This window comes from Protopterus annectens, chromosome 2.part1 (genome assembly GCF_019279795.1).
Source record: "Protopterus annectens isolate FY-2018-M chromosome 2.part1, PAN1.0, whole genome shotgun sequence".
Classification (NCBI taxonomy): Eukaryota; Metazoa; Chordata; order Ceratodontiformes; family Protopteridae; genus Protopterus; species Protopterus annectens.
The window spans coordinates 1260062272-1260078042 of NC_056729.1; the positions used below are offsets into that span (position 1 = coordinate 1260062272).

The 15771-nt window shown below is 38.6% G+C and overlaps 1 protein-coding gene across 2 annotated transcripts in view; it reads left to right on the forward strand.

The window, feature by feature from the left end:
• FNDC4 (fibronectin type III domain containing 4) overlaps positions 1-15771 on the forward strand; it is a 1069876-nt gene that overhangs the window by 999473 nt on the left and 54632 nt on the right. For both annotated transcript variants that reach the window (XM_044062790.1, XM_044062789.1), the window contains exon 6: positions 1590-1723. In XM_044062790.1, coding sequence (XP_043918725.1) covers positions 1590-1723 — 134 coding nt within the window. The remainder of the gene's footprint in view (positions 1-1589; positions 1724-15771) is intronic.

Genomic DNA, 15771 nt, shown 5'->3' on the forward strand with positions numbered 1-15771 from the left:
GAGTGTGTGCATGGGTGTGCCTTCTGTGGAAGGTTGGGTGCCGAGCTGACAACTCGACACCGTAAAACTCCACTGCCAATCATGAGCGGACGGTGATCTGCTGTGGCGACCCCTAACTGGGAAAAGAAGAAGATTAATTTTTGATTTTTGAGAAGGTGGTGTATTTGTTGAGAAATAATCTGAAAAGTTGCATACCCTCTTTGTGAGGTATATTAAAGTATAACCCTTCTACATCCATAGTTACTAAAATACATTTAGATAATCCTTCTTTCTTGTGGAATAGTTCATCTAAAAAAGCCCATGAATCTCTTAAATAGTTGCTAGTCTTTTTTACTAATGGGTATAAAACAGCATCTAAGTATTCCGCAATTTTTTTTTCAGTTTTAAGAGTGAAAGCTTAATCATCTATTCAGTGTCTGAGTTTTTATTTCTTTTCTGTTAGCTCAGTATTAATTACTACGCTTAAAAGAAGTTTTTATTTATATATATATATATATATATATATATATATATATATATATATATATATATACACACACACATATATATATATATATATATGTATGTATCTATATGGATCCCTATCAGATTGCTGAAGTCTCAAAACTCCAAAGACTATATCTCCAAAGTTTTGAAACTCCAAACACTTAGTATTGAGATCCCTGTATAGTGTGGAACCCGGGATTTGCTGCTTTCCTCACTGTAGTGCTGTCTCGGAGTTGGTATATTTAAGTAGCAGGAGGTGTGGGGCTTCACCCCTTGCAAAAACATACAGATAAGTTGTTTTGTTTTATTTTCTTGTGTTTTATTTTTGTTTCGGAGTTTCAAAACTTTGGAGATATGGTCTTGGCCATATAGTCTTCAGAGTATTTAAACTTCGGCGATCTGATAGGGCTCCGTATATATATATATATATATATATATATATATATATATATATATAGATAGTTGGGAATAAAACCCACAGCCTTTTGATCTTTCAGCACAAAAGGCAAGTACACTACCTTGAGCCACTAAGAGTAATATATTGTACTATCTTTCATTGCCTTTCACTGTTAGTTAACATTTGACTGTTACATTTCACTGTTAGTAACTGTTGATAGTTTGGTATTAACTTTAGTTGAACATCTCAGCATATTCAGAGTATAACATTTTGGAGCTGTGTGACATGTCACATTATATAGTTAACTGCTAGGGGTTATGACTCGCATTGGTTCAACAAGTCATCATATTTTAAGATAAAGCTCTGCTTTTCTGCTTAAAACAAGCACTTCTGAGCTACATTATATCAGTTTGTTTACTACTTTCAGGCTACGGTATGACACTGATATATTCCCATAACAATATTTAACAAAAGTCCTATTTCTTTATGTTGCAAAGGGGAAAAAATGACTTAACCTGCTTATGCATTCTGTTAAATAAATCAGTAAAATTTGTTTTCTTGGCTACTGCTACATTTTTACTAGAGTGACTATGTCTTTTGTGTCACCACTAGTAAAAGCACAAGTCGTATGTTCTTATTCTGAATGCATTTTATTTGAATATCATTAGCTGTATCTGTATTCATTATGGCTGTTCTTATGTTACAGTGGTGATAGCACTTTTCTGTCGACAGTATGACATAATCAAGGACAATGATTCCAACAACAACAAGGAGAAAGCAAAACCATCGTCTGAGCACAGCACACCTGAGCACCCATCTAGTGGACTGCTACGCAGCAAGGTGAGAGGACAGCTCTAGTTTCTGTTAACCATGGAAGCTATTTGTTCATAGATGTCTGTAAGGAGAAATGTCATCACTGCTCACTGCAGCTATTTGCTGGAGTGCTAATTTTAGCATATAGTCTTTTTACAATTAGTTCTTAAATGAAATTTATTAAAAAGCAAACTCCAGGAAGACTGATGTTATGCTAATGGAAAACATGCAGTCATTTTACTTTATTAATTGGCAGTGATTTTTTAACATGTTTTTGAATATGAAAAATAAATGCTTAATTAAAATATAAATGTTATCAGATATAATTGCAATTAAAATTATCTTTAACATTGACTCACTAGAGCTAATGGTTCATTATTTCAGCAACATTGCCATAACTGATGTAAGAAAAAATAGCATAATCATACCTGTCAACTGTAGAGATGTTTGCAGACTGTCCAGATTTTTGACTCATATTGTTTGGTCTGTTCCTAATAAAAATTGTTTTTTTTGACAAATCAGTGGGATGATGTAAGGATTAATGTCACTAAATAATGACATGCATTTGAATTTCAAACTTCATATCCTCCACAAAATGCGTGCTAACAGAAAATCCTATTATTCTAGTAACTTTCTAAGTTTAAAAGAGCAAAATTTAAAATGTGTCCCTATTTTTGGGCCTTTGTCCCTCCTTTATGATAGGCTTTGTCCATATTTCTTGCGCTATGAGGTTGAGAGCTATGCATAACATTCTAAATGGATGAGGAATGATTTAATATTTAATCGCTGGCCTTCCATGATCAGAGTAGTAAACATGCACTGGTTAGTACATTATCTCAAGAATTTCCTGCAAAGATGAGATAAGAGACTGCATGTGAAAACATAATAGTGACACTATATTACATATTTATGGCTGCCTTAGGATAAGTGACAGATGAAGTGTTCCTTCCTTTACATAAACAAGTTTGGTACACAGAGGTAGTAAGAATGGAGTCAGAATATCAAAAATGTACAAACATGACATCATTTCTGTCCTCTGTCATGACTGTACATCTGATGTATATGGCTATATCACTAGTGTCCATGGCCTCAACCCAGCTGCTGAGCAAAGTGTGTAGGTGACGAGGTCGTTGAAGTAGATATATCAACCAAGCTATGATGTCTTTGCGGGACACAGACATGATTATGATGATGATGATGACTGCTGCTGTCAATGCTCATGTCCTGACCACTCAATTTGCAGTGGAAGCTTGTTGGAGTTGGTTGTTTGTAATTAAGCAAGTTTCATCATTCCTAAGAAGGTTTCTTTTTCTTGGATATACTGCAGTGAGTGCCATTTACTGAGGATTTCCATTTGCTTGATCATTAAAAACAATTTTAATTACAATTATATCTCATGACATTCTTATTTAAATCAACCATTTATTTTTTGTAGTCAAAAACATTTCCTTGACTACTTGCATAGCTTTCAAACTTCCGTCACCAGAATGCAGAACACTACCTCTCATACATGGAAACAGTGGGCAAAATGTGACACATGTCCTGTCAACTTAATAACAACTTCATTAAAAGGTTAAAATGTGCTACTTTATATTTATAGAAAGTTATTTTGATGAATTAATATGATTCAGTATTATTTACCATGGCTATCAATTAACAATTTCTTAACACTGAATGTGTTGCAGACCCTTTCATTGTGTTTCAATGAAGAATGTGGGCTTTTTAAGACTCAAAATGAGAAACTTTTCTCACAGAAAGGTACACTTGAGAGGTATAGCCACCGCTGCAGACACTGTAGTAAATGTTTGCCTCCCTGACATCGTACCTCTCAATTGCTCAGATTTTTGCAGAATGTCCAGATTTTTGACTCATATTTTTGTTCTTCTCCTCATAAAATTTGTGGATTTCTGGCAAATAATTGAGGACTGAAGTTACTATATAATGACAAAATTCGAGTGTCAGACTTCATATCTTCAAAATGCATGCTATCACATGTTCTATTATTCTAGCAACGTTCTAAGTTTATAAGAGCAATATTTAAAATTTGTCCCTATTTTTGGGCCTTTGACTCCCCTTTATTTTAGGCTTTGTCTAGATTTGTTGTGTTAAGAAGTTGAGAGGAATTCCTGACACTAGAAGGAACAGATGTTGTCCCAGTACCTTATGTTTAGCTGGGTGTAAGCACTTAGAGACTTAGAGGAAGAGCCAGGGAGAGCAATGCCCCACTGTCAGATAATGGTGGTCTTTACTGGGACCCATCCCCTCAGTGGCATTCTAAAGGTGGGTAGCTCGGCAGCTTGGCAGTAGGCTTCCCTTACTGCAGGCAATAAGGTGGTGCATTGTATGAAGAGAATTTAAAAAACAATAATGAAACATCCTAAAAGTTGGCCAGACATCATCTTAAAATGACTAGTTGCCCCGAAATTCTGTGTATCTCTTTGAATCATAATTTCGTAGTTATTTCCTTTCAGATGGCCTTAGTTCTTCTTGGATGTGCTGATGCCATTAGAACTACATTGACAACAGATTGCAAAATGACCCATGGTCCATGGTAAGAGTGAAGCAATTCATATTTTGGGATCCTTGGACAGCACTAGTAAATGATCAATCAATCCATTTTGTAGACAGCACAGCACCACTAGCAGCTTGACTATTTGAGGATTGTATTTGTTTGCTGCCTCAAAACAATCAAATCAGTTTTGAAAACTTTATTTGACCTGGATGTAGCTCAGCCTGTTGTGTGAAAAGTTACTTTTTCACTCACTCATTAAATCTCACTGTTTGTCCGGAAGCTTACTTGCAGAGTATAGCTCTCTGCTAGCTCCTTCTTACATATTGTAGTCATACCTTTGTAGAAGAAGAAGAAGAAAGGGATTATATGCTTGTGAATAAATCTGGAGATTTCAATTAAAACTTTTTTTGTTCTGAAACTGTGAGTGGTGAAACATGTGGTCCATAACAGTTATTAATTTCATTTAATGATTATTACTGAAAATAGTTTTGTTATATAGAAGAGGGAGTGTTAAAAAATTATCCATTATGGGTATCAAATATGTTAGGTGTGTCGCTGCTTCCCGTACATTTGTCCAAAACAGAATGGCAGAGACAAACTTGCTGGCAGCAAAGGCATGCTTAATGGCATAGTCACCTCTGACCCAGTATAGCTCAACAGAATATGGAAATGTAACTGCAAGAAATTCACCAGAACTTCATTCTCCTCCTGTGTGAAAATGTGGGCCCTTATATTGTAGTATGCAATATAGATGCATGTGTGTGTGTGTGTGTGTGTGTGTGTGTGTGTGTGTGTGTGTGTGTGTGTGTATATACATATATATATATATATATATATATATATATATATATATATATATATACATATAATATGTATGTGTGTGTGTCTGTGTTAGTTGTCATGCATCTATATGTCATTGTTAAACACATCTATTGACACATGCTTTCAAAAACATAGCAGTAACAGACAGACTGAGACAGACCAACCATACATAAGCAGAATAAAGCCACAAGGAGGAAAAATTGGAGTACCGTGTTCCACAATGTGTGCTAGTTCACCCATAGATTCCTAGGTATCTACTAAGAATAAAGTCCACTAAACCACTGAGGATAGCCCAACTTTCCAGCTGCCCAAGAAAAATGTTTGGTTACTTTCCTCAGAGTTACATAGTGTGTAAATGGAAGCTGAGTGATTCAAAACACAGAGTAGAGGAAGCATCCTCTGCACTAATTGCCAGACAAAACTAGCAGATTATACCGAGACTTGAACTCAGGTTTGAGGATTTAGATTCCAGATAGCTAGCTATTCCGCCATACAACCACAAACTGGAGCAATCCTAGTGCTCTAGTTGTTTTATAGAGCTCTACATAAGTTCATGGAAGTCAGTGAGATTCATCTTCATTTTTAACATATGTGTGCAGGCATGATCAAGTTCAGACATTACAATTACTATACTTATTACAGCATTCATTGAAGGGCTGATGTTTAAAAAGATATTCCCTGTCAAAATCCAGAATTAGGCCAGAGACCTTTATAAGCTTTCAGTTAAACACTCTCCCAAATGACCTACTTCAGCCAAAAAGACATGATGCCAAACAAAATATGCAGACTAAAATTCACACTGCAGACAGTCAGACATGTCTCTGACAAACAAAGAAGTGATATTAAGCAGTATATTTCTACAAATATACAACATTGTGAGAAGCCCTTCATATCATAGTGCACATTTGCCATGTGATCTTGGCATAAATATAATTAATAGAGATCATATCAAGTTAATGATGGGGAGCATATCTAAACTTAGCACATCATTAGGCTGTAGATATGTAAATTACACATCAACAGCAGTACCTACATGTGGCTCCTTGTTCCTACATTTGTGTAATACATACCTGAGTTGAGCTGTTATTTCAGCATTTGCAGTATTTGTGACTATTTCCCTGCACTTGTACAGTATTTGTGTATGTGCCTACACATGTCTGCCTTATTACTGCATTTGCACAGTATGTGCATACATGCATCTACCTTTTTATTGCATTTTTGTACATGTGCCAGTCTTGTTCTCACATCTGTGCAGTACATACATACCTACCTTGGTCTGCCTTGTTACTACATTTGTAAAGTTTGTACCTATATGTCTGTCTTGTTATTGCATTTGTACATTGTGTATATACATGTACCTGTTCTGTTATTGGATTTTTACAGTATGTATATATGTGTATCTGTCTTGTAATTGCATTTGTATAGTATGTACATAAATGTGTCTGTCTTGCTATTGCATTTATGCAGTATTTATGTCTGTCATACTACCACATTTGTACAGTTTGCAATGACATGTGCCTGTCTTATTGCATTTGTTCAGGAAGTAAATAAATGTGCATGTCTTGTTATTGCATTTGTGCAGTATGTGCCTATGTGTATACCTCTTGGTACAGTGTTTGTTCAGTCTGTTCCTACAAGTGTCTATGTTCTTACAGCATTTGTAAAATACCAAATGAATCTGCATTGTAATAATTGTATAGTATTCATTTGTTAATCAGGAAAGTCCACTAAACAGAACGACATGTTTTCTTAGGCGATAAAGAAGGGTCTTTTTAAATCACTAGTACAAAGTCACATGGTAAGAAAAAATTAAAACAACACTACCCTCTTATGTCACTTAAAGTTAGTTTGACTGCACAGGCCTACCAAGATACTCAATAATTAATGTTAATTGACACAAAACGTATCAAAAGCCCTGTATAAAATAATAAAATGTCCAATGTACAAATATATGCAGTGTATACATGTAGAGTATTATTTATTTATTTTACATTTGTTGTCCAGGATTGTCCAACTGAGCTGAAGAGCCCTTTTTTAGTGGAGACCCAGGGAGAAAAGCTCCAACATATTTAGCATTATAAATTAGCATTAAACAGCAATGTTGAGCTGAAGAGCCCTTTATCAGCAGAGGCCTGGGGAGAAAAGGTCCAACATATTATACAATTTTCATTATAAATTAGCATTAAACAGCAATGTTACAGGATTATTACAAGGCTTTAAGTAGCAATACAATATTATACAGTGTCAGTAATCAGGAGTATAGCATAACGATTTCAAGATGTATAAAAATAAATATGTCATTAAGATGACGATAGTTTTTGGGTAAGTGGTTACAAAAACCCAGTTTTATCATAATGTAGTTGCATGAAGGCAAGACAATTACAATAGAATGTTTCTCTGAGGCAATTTGCTTAATAGATTTTAGAAGACCGTAGAAAGAGTAGTCAAGGAAGATTAGAGAGCTAGTGAGAAGAGTGAGTTAAGGGCATAGAGTTAGGGCAGCATTAGCATGTATATTGAAATTAATACTGCTGCAGGATGTAAGCACGAAGACCTAGTCCTATGGATCCATCATCTATGTTTGTTGTTACGATGTGCTGTTGCATCACAGGATGAATATATAAGCATGAAGAACATCATGCTTTTAAATTTTTAACATTTTATTCATCTGAGGGTAGGATGCTGTCTGCTATATCCAGTAACATTGTAAAATGACTGACATCAATCGCTGCAAGATATTCAGCATAGTTCATAATAATACTGCAATGTAAAGACAGGCTGTCCATGTATATCACCGCTTGGGCCATGACTCTCTCCTCCTACCAATTATCACTATGGCATGTGCAGTGTGTGTGTTACTGACAGCTGACTTGCATGGGTTGTAGCACATGCACAGAAGATGCTCATCATGATATGAACCGGAGCCACCCATGTAGAATGTACATAGCTGTGCGTCATATGGAGATGCTAAAACTTTAATTAATAAAACCATACTACTGAGTGTTTCTGTGCACTGGATGTGCACGTTGGTAGCACAGACCATAAAAAAACACAATATGTGTTACTGTGTTTATGTCTGCTCAGTCCATCTACATACACACACATACACATATATATCTGTATGTATATATATATATATATATATATATATATATATATATATATATATATATATTATATATATATACATATATATATATATATATATATATATATATATATATATATATACATCTATATAGACATATACAAATATATATATATATATATAAATATATATATATATATATATATATATATATATAATATATATATATATATATATATATATATATATATATATATATATACTGTATATATAAAATAAAACCAAAACACAAACTATTGAAATAGATTAGATTTTAATTTTTTTATAAGCATATTGTTTTGTTCTTTAGGGTTTGTTATTATGAACAATTGTATGATTTTATATTACAGTTTATAGGTATTGTTTTTACAGAAGTATATATATTTTGTAGCCCGATATGGTCTATATCTTTAAGGAGATAGTTGGAATATAAACTGGTTTCAATCAAGTTAGTCCGCTGGTTTGGTGATAATGTATTTAAGCACTGTTTTTAAAGTTTTGTATTTGTTCTGAAGAAGTCAATAGTTTATTACTGGCAAAAGCACTTAACTGAATAAATGGTTATATATTTATGTTCCCGCTGTGGTCTGTCACTTTCCTTTTCTCTTTTTCATATATCTATCTATATGTGTGTGTGTGTGTGTGTGTGTGTGTGTGTGTGTGTGTGTGTGTGTGTGTGTGTGTGTGTGTGTGTGTGTGTGTATATACATGTGTGTGTGTGTGTGTGTGTGTGTGTGTGTGTGTGTGTGTGTGTGTGTGTGTGTGTGTGCAAATATATATATATAAATATATCTATATATATATATATATATATATATATATATATATATATATATATATATATATAAATATATTTAATACTATGATATATATTCAAAAAATAAAAATGGACACCATTGGCTTGGGCTAACAAATAAAGTGTAAAAAACACCAATAGGTCAGAAATATATGAATTTATTACAGAAACCTTTAGCACTTCCATGGTCTACATAATCAGACTTCATCAGAATGACTCACAACAGTAAAAATAACTCATTTAATAATTTCTAAAAAGTCAGGTTCATAGGGGTGTACTAGGCTAATGGCCCTGGAGCTTTTACAAGCCTAGCCCATAGGATTATCCTGACATAATGCCACCTGACCTTAGTTCATAGGTTCATAGGTTGGTACTAGGCTATCAGCTTTAGGGCCTATACAAGCCTAGCCATAACAATTCCCTGGCAATTTCTTCCCACACTATTTACTTCCCTGGACCCCTGTCTAGCAGGGCAGCTGACATGATCCCCGGGGTGAATTTCCTTTCTCCCATCCAATCATCAAGGTTCCTTTTGAAGAGAGCCAAAGAGGCACTCTGCTTCACATGTATGGGTAATCTATTCCAGAGTCTGGGGAGTCTCTGGGTCAGGAACCTATCCCTCCAGCATGTTTTGTTTATTGTGATGACAAGGTTTAGATCCCTGGAGCGTGTGGCTCTGAGGGATTGGGATTTCTTTAAGTGTAGCATGTCCAACAGCTCTGCATTTGACATGGCCTTGTATGTTAAGCAGAGATCACCTCTGAGTAGACAATATGTGACAGAGTATAGCTGGAGATTTTTAAGGCGGTCAGCGTAGGGCATCTGCTTTAGGCCTGTGATTCTTTTAGTGAGGTATTTCTGCAGCATTTCCAGTTGTTACAGATGTCTTGAGAGGTACATACCAAACTGGGTGTTATATTCTATAATGGGTCTAATGAGGGATGAGTACAGTGGGACAATGACCTCCTTTTTTCTGGATGAAAAGCCCTTAGTGATGAGGTGTGCCACATAGAAGGATTTCCTGACTGTTGTGGCGATGTGGTTATCAAAGGTGAGACCACTGTCCACCTGTGTCCCTAAGTCTCTTATCACACTTTCAGTGTTTAGTGTACTGCCACCTATATGGTAATTCATGGATACATGTTTTTTCCCAAAGGGGATAACTATACATTTCTTGACATTGAGCTTGAGCCTATGGCTCTGGCACCAAGCATCTGTTTCTGTAAGGCCCTTTTGTAGAGCATCCACATAATTTGGGGATTCAATAATGGCTCCCAGTTTGCAGTCATCTGCGAACTTTGTTAGCCAGAGTCCCTTAGTGTTGGCCTGTACTTCACAGAAGTAGATGCCAAACAAGAGCGATCCCAGGACTGAACCCTGAGACGCTCCACTTGTCACTTGTCTGGAGTTGGATTTGGAGTCTGCTACTTTTACAGTGAGGATTCTATCAATAAGCCAGTTAGCAACCAATTGGGTGATGTAGGGATTAATGCCCAGCTTAGTAAGTTTATCTATGATTCCAGAGTGGGGGGTGGTGTCAAAGGCCTTGCCAAGGTCTAGATAGGCTGTGTGGACCACCTTACCCTTGTCCATGGCTCTGGAGACTGATTTGAAGAAGTCAATCAGGTTCAGGAGTCAAGATTGGCCCTTCAAGAACCCAAACTGGGTGGGGTCCAGTGTTTGAAGGTTGCCAATGTCTTTGTTTATAAGTTCCATGATAATACGCTCCATGGCCTTGCAGATAAGGCTTGTCAGACTGATGGGACGGTAGTTTCCAGGATCCAAGGTGGATCCCCCCTTGTGGAGTGGGATAACTGTAGCTCTGCGCCACTCAGTGGGCATGAAACCTGAGGTGAGGCTATGATTAAACATGACACTTAGGTGAGGTGCCAGTTCATATTGTAGTTCATGTAGTACAAAGCCCAGGATGTCATCTGGTCCCATGGATGCTGTATTCTTAGCTTTGGCGAGTGTCTTTTTTACCTGTGTTGCCGTTATTACCGTAATTTGGCAATCTTCCGGTATTGAGATGGGCCATTTAGGGGGTGAGAGGAGAGTGAAGTTGGCACTGAATCAATCTGCCAGGATATTGGCAATATCCTTGGGATTAGTATATTTAATGCCATTCTGTTTTAGCTCAGAGCAGATCTGAGCATTGCCATTTAAATTCTTGACATAGTTATATAATGTCTTGTGGTTATCTTTGGAATCTTTGGCAATTTTATTTTTGTAACTAGCTTTTGAGGATTTTATGAGAGATCTCAGTTTCTTACTGAGGCTGATAAGGGAGTTTTTTGCATCCTGGGATTTTCCCCCTTTTCTGCAACAGTTTCTTCCTTTTATTGTAAAGTTTATTTATGGCAGGGGACCACCAGATTGTCTTCCTTTTTTTGGATGAGAGGATCTTGGTTCTATTTTGGATAGCACGATTCATGCATGAGTGGATATGCTCGTACAGTGCCTTAGTGTAGGATTCAGCAGTTGAACTTTCAGTTCCCGTCTGCATGGGTGTCATGAAGTTTGTCACTTCTGACTTGAGTAGCATGAAGTTGGCTTTGGAGAAGTTTTTTTATGGCAGTTTCCTTACTGGGGGGTGGGGGTGGGATGTGGATGTTAAGGGTGATTAGCTTATGGTCAGACCTGACTAACGAGGGAGTGACCATAGGTGTTGAGCATCGATTTCCCATGTTGGTAATGACCAGGTCTAGGATATTGGAGCCCCTGGTGGGACTATGGATTACATGATCCATGGCGTTGGAATTTATGAATTCCAAGAACTGTTGGGCAAAGGTGTTGGTACATGAGTAGTTTTCCCAGTTAATAGCAGGGTAGTTAAAATCACCCAGTTTTAGGGTGTTTGGTTCTATCTTAATATTTTCCAGTATGTTTAGAAAGGTGTAGTGAGAATCTTGGGATATGGTGGGGGATCTGTAGCAAGCTACAATTTGGATTGCAGTCTTACCTAGTGTTAGTTGCACCTGGAGAATTTCAGACACATTGTGTTGGGCAACTAGCCTGGTGGTGTGAATATCCTTGGTGAATATCGACACTCCTCCACCTTTAGTGTTTCGATCCTGGTTTGGTGGCCGAAAAGTGTGATAAGAGTTGTAGCCTGGTATTGCAGGAGTGCTGTCTGGAGCCTTGAACCAGGTCTCAGTTACTGCACAGATATTGATGTTCTCCATTTTTTAGGAGTGCCTCGAGAGAGTGCATTTTGAGGTTTAGACTTCTAGCATTGAGTAGCATTACCTTCAGATTTTGCATGCTTGTACCTGTTACGGTGGTGGTTTTGTCCTTTGAACTTTGCCTAAAAAAGGCACTATAGGGGTGGCAAGAGCCTTAGCCAGTAACCTGAATCCCAGGGGCGACAGGTGCAGACTATCTCTGGCAAAGCATTGTGGTCTGTGAATCATGTCGTCCCAGGCAGACAGATACTGGATCCCCTTTGAATGACACCAGAAGCTTAGCCAGTTGTTGAAGTCAATCATTTTGTCCTTATATTATGGTATCATTCTGGGCGACCGCAGGATGCTACTCAGGGCTAGGGTCATACCTGCCTGAGCCACATGATCCGAGAGCTCTTCCATGCCTCTTTTCATGTAGTCCAGGGAGGTACGTCTGAAGTCATTCACTCCAACATGGACAATGACAGAGTCATATTTGTACTTGTTGTGGAGTGACTTGAGTGCATGCGTTATGTGTCGGATCCTGGCACCCGACAGGCATATGACTGTAATTTTTTCCTTGTTCAACCTGGTGAGTCACCTATGACTAAAGTGTTAGGTACATTGTCTTGCCTTAGGGGCTGTTGCTGGGTGGCACACTGGTGTTGTGAACTATGTGACACTTTGGTTGTGATTGATGTTTGTTTGCGTTTCAGCTTCAGAGGTCCTTGTTCCTTGGGCAGGTTGCAGTTAAGGGCTTCTACAGTTCCCAGTGCTTCTGTCGAGTAGAGCCACTGGAGTTATCCTCCGGGTAAATTATCTATTTCCCATCCACTCATCAAGATTTCTCTTGAAGAGGGCCAGTGAGGTGCTCTGCTTGACATGTATGGGAAATTTATTCCATATCATGGGCAGTCTCTGGGTTATGAACCTGTCCCTCCAGCATATTCTGTTGACTGTGGTAATGAGGCTGAGGTCTCTGGAGTGTGTAGTGTGGATGGATTGGTATTTCCTTAGATGTCGCATTTCTAACAGAGCTGGGTCAGACATGGCTTTGTAAGTCAAGCAGAGATCACCTCTAAGTAGGCAATATGAGACAGAGAATAGTTGGCGTTTTTTGAGTCTGTCCATATAGAACAAGTGTTTAAGTCCTAGGATCCCCAGTTGTTGCAGGTGACTAGTGAGGTACACGCCAAATGGGCATTGTACTCAATGATTGGCCTAATGAGGGAAGAGTAGAGGGAGACAATGACCTCTTTCTTCCTGGATGCAAAACCCTTAGTAATGAGATGTGCCACATAGAAGTACTTTCTGACCACAGTGGCAATGTGGTGGTCAAAAGAAATGTTGCTGTCAACCTGTGTTTCCTGATCTCTTATAATGCCTTCTGTGTTCAGTAGACTACCATCGTTGTGGTAACTCATGAGAACCGGGGTTTTCTCAAAGGGAATGACGACATATTTTTTGGCATTGAGCTTAAGGCCATGGTTCTGACACCAGTCATTGGTCTCAGTGAGGCCTTTCTGTAGGATGTCAACATCACTTGGGGAGTTAATAATAGCTCCCAACTTACAATTGTATGCAGACTTTGTCAGCCAGAGTCCCTTTGTGTTGGCCTGGACTTCAGAGAAGTAGATACCAAACAGGAGAGGACCCAGGTCCGAACCCTGTGGGACTCCACACGTGATTGGTCAGCAGTCTGACTTGGAGTCAGCTACTTTCACACTGTGGGTTCTATCTGTGAGCCAGTTTGCAACCCACCTAGTGATATAAGGGTTGATGCCTAGCTTAGTGAGTTTTTCTATGATTCCTGAGTGGGGTATGGTATCAAAGGCCTTGGCCAGATCAAGGTAGGCGATATGAGCCACCTTGCCTTCATCCATAGCTCTGGTGACTGACTAAAAGAAGTTGACCAAGTTCAGCAGGCATGATCTACCCTTCACAAAACCAAACTGTGTGAGATCCAGAGTTTGGAGATTCCCTATATCGTTGTTTATTAGGTCCATGATGATGCGTTCCATAACTTTGCATATCAGACTTGTCAGGCTAATGGGGCGATAGTTCCCAGGGTCTGCAGTCGCTCCTCCTTTGTGGAGAGGGATGACTCTAGCAGTGCACCATTTGGTAGGGACAAAGCCTGAGGTGAGGCTGTGATTGAACAGGGCACACAGGTGAGGTGCCAGTTCACTCTGTAGTTGATGTAGAACACAGCCAGGGATATTGTCAGGTCCCAAAAAAGCTGTATTCTTGGCCTTGGACAGTGCTGTTTTAACCTGTGCAGCAGTAATACTGGGTGTCTGACAATCTGCTGGTATTGTGATTGGTCATTTGGGGGGGAGGGGTAAAGTTGGCACTGAATCTGTCGGCCAGTATATTGGCAATATCTGTTGACTCGGTATAGGAGGTACCATTGTGCAGTAGCTCAGAGCAAATCTGGGTATTGCTGTGGAGATTCTTTACATAACTATAGAAGGCCTTGTGGTTGTCTTTACTATCTGCTGCAATTCTGTTTTCATAGCTAGCTTTACAGGATTTGATGAGGGATCTCAACTTTTTGTTGAGACTAATAAGGTAGTTTTTCCAGTCTTGGGACTTCACCTTAGTCTGCATCAGTTTCTCCTTCTGTTGTGGAGTTTGTTTATGACAGGGGATCACCAAATTGGCTTCCTTTTTTTGGAGGAGAGTATCTTGGTTCTATTGGGTATGGCAAGAGCCATGCATTTGTGTGCATGTTCATACAGTGCATTGGTGCATGATTGAGTGGTCATGCAACTATTCTCTATTTGCATGGGTGCCATGAAGTTAGCCACCTCTGTTTATAGGAGCCCAAAGTTAGCTTTGGAGAAGTTTTTCATGGTGGTCACCTTTGCAGAGGGAGGGGGGATGTGGATTTCCAAGGTGATTAGTTTGTGGTCGGATCTAACCAGGGAGGAGTTGACTATTGGTGTAGAGCAATGGTCACCCATGTTAGTAATGACCAGGTCAAGGATGTTGCTACCTCTAGTGGGGGTAAGAACGAGCTGGTCCAGGGCATTGGAATTAATGAATTCCAGGAAACTTTGGGCAAGTGTATTTGTACATGAGTCATTTTCCCAGTTAATGTTGGGGTAGTTGAAGTTGCCAGTATGATAGTGTTAGGTTGGACCCTAATATTCTTCAGCATGCTTAGGAACGTGGAGTATGAGTCTTGCGACATGGTTGGGGACTTAAAGCAGGCTACAACCTGAATCGCTGTCTTACCCAGTGTTAGCTGCACCTTAAGTATCAGTGATGCATTATGTTGGGCCACCAGTCTGAAGATGTGCACATCCTTCATGAATATGGAAACATCACCGCCTTTGGAGCTTTAGTACAAGTTCTGGGGCCGAAAGGTGTGGAATGAGTTATAGCCTGGTAGTGCAGGGGTGCTTTCTGCTTCCTTGAAGCAGGACTCTGTTATAGCACAAATGTCGATGTTCTCCATTTTAAGGAATGCTTCGAGTGAGTGCATTTTGAGATTTAGACTTCTAGCATTGAGCAGCATGACCCTAAGATTGCATTTGTTTGTAGCTGTTATGGTGATAATTTGGTCTTTGGAACACTGCCTAAAAAAGGCATTATAGGGGTGACAAGAGCCTTGGCCAGTATCCGAAAGCCCAGGGTGACAGATGCGGG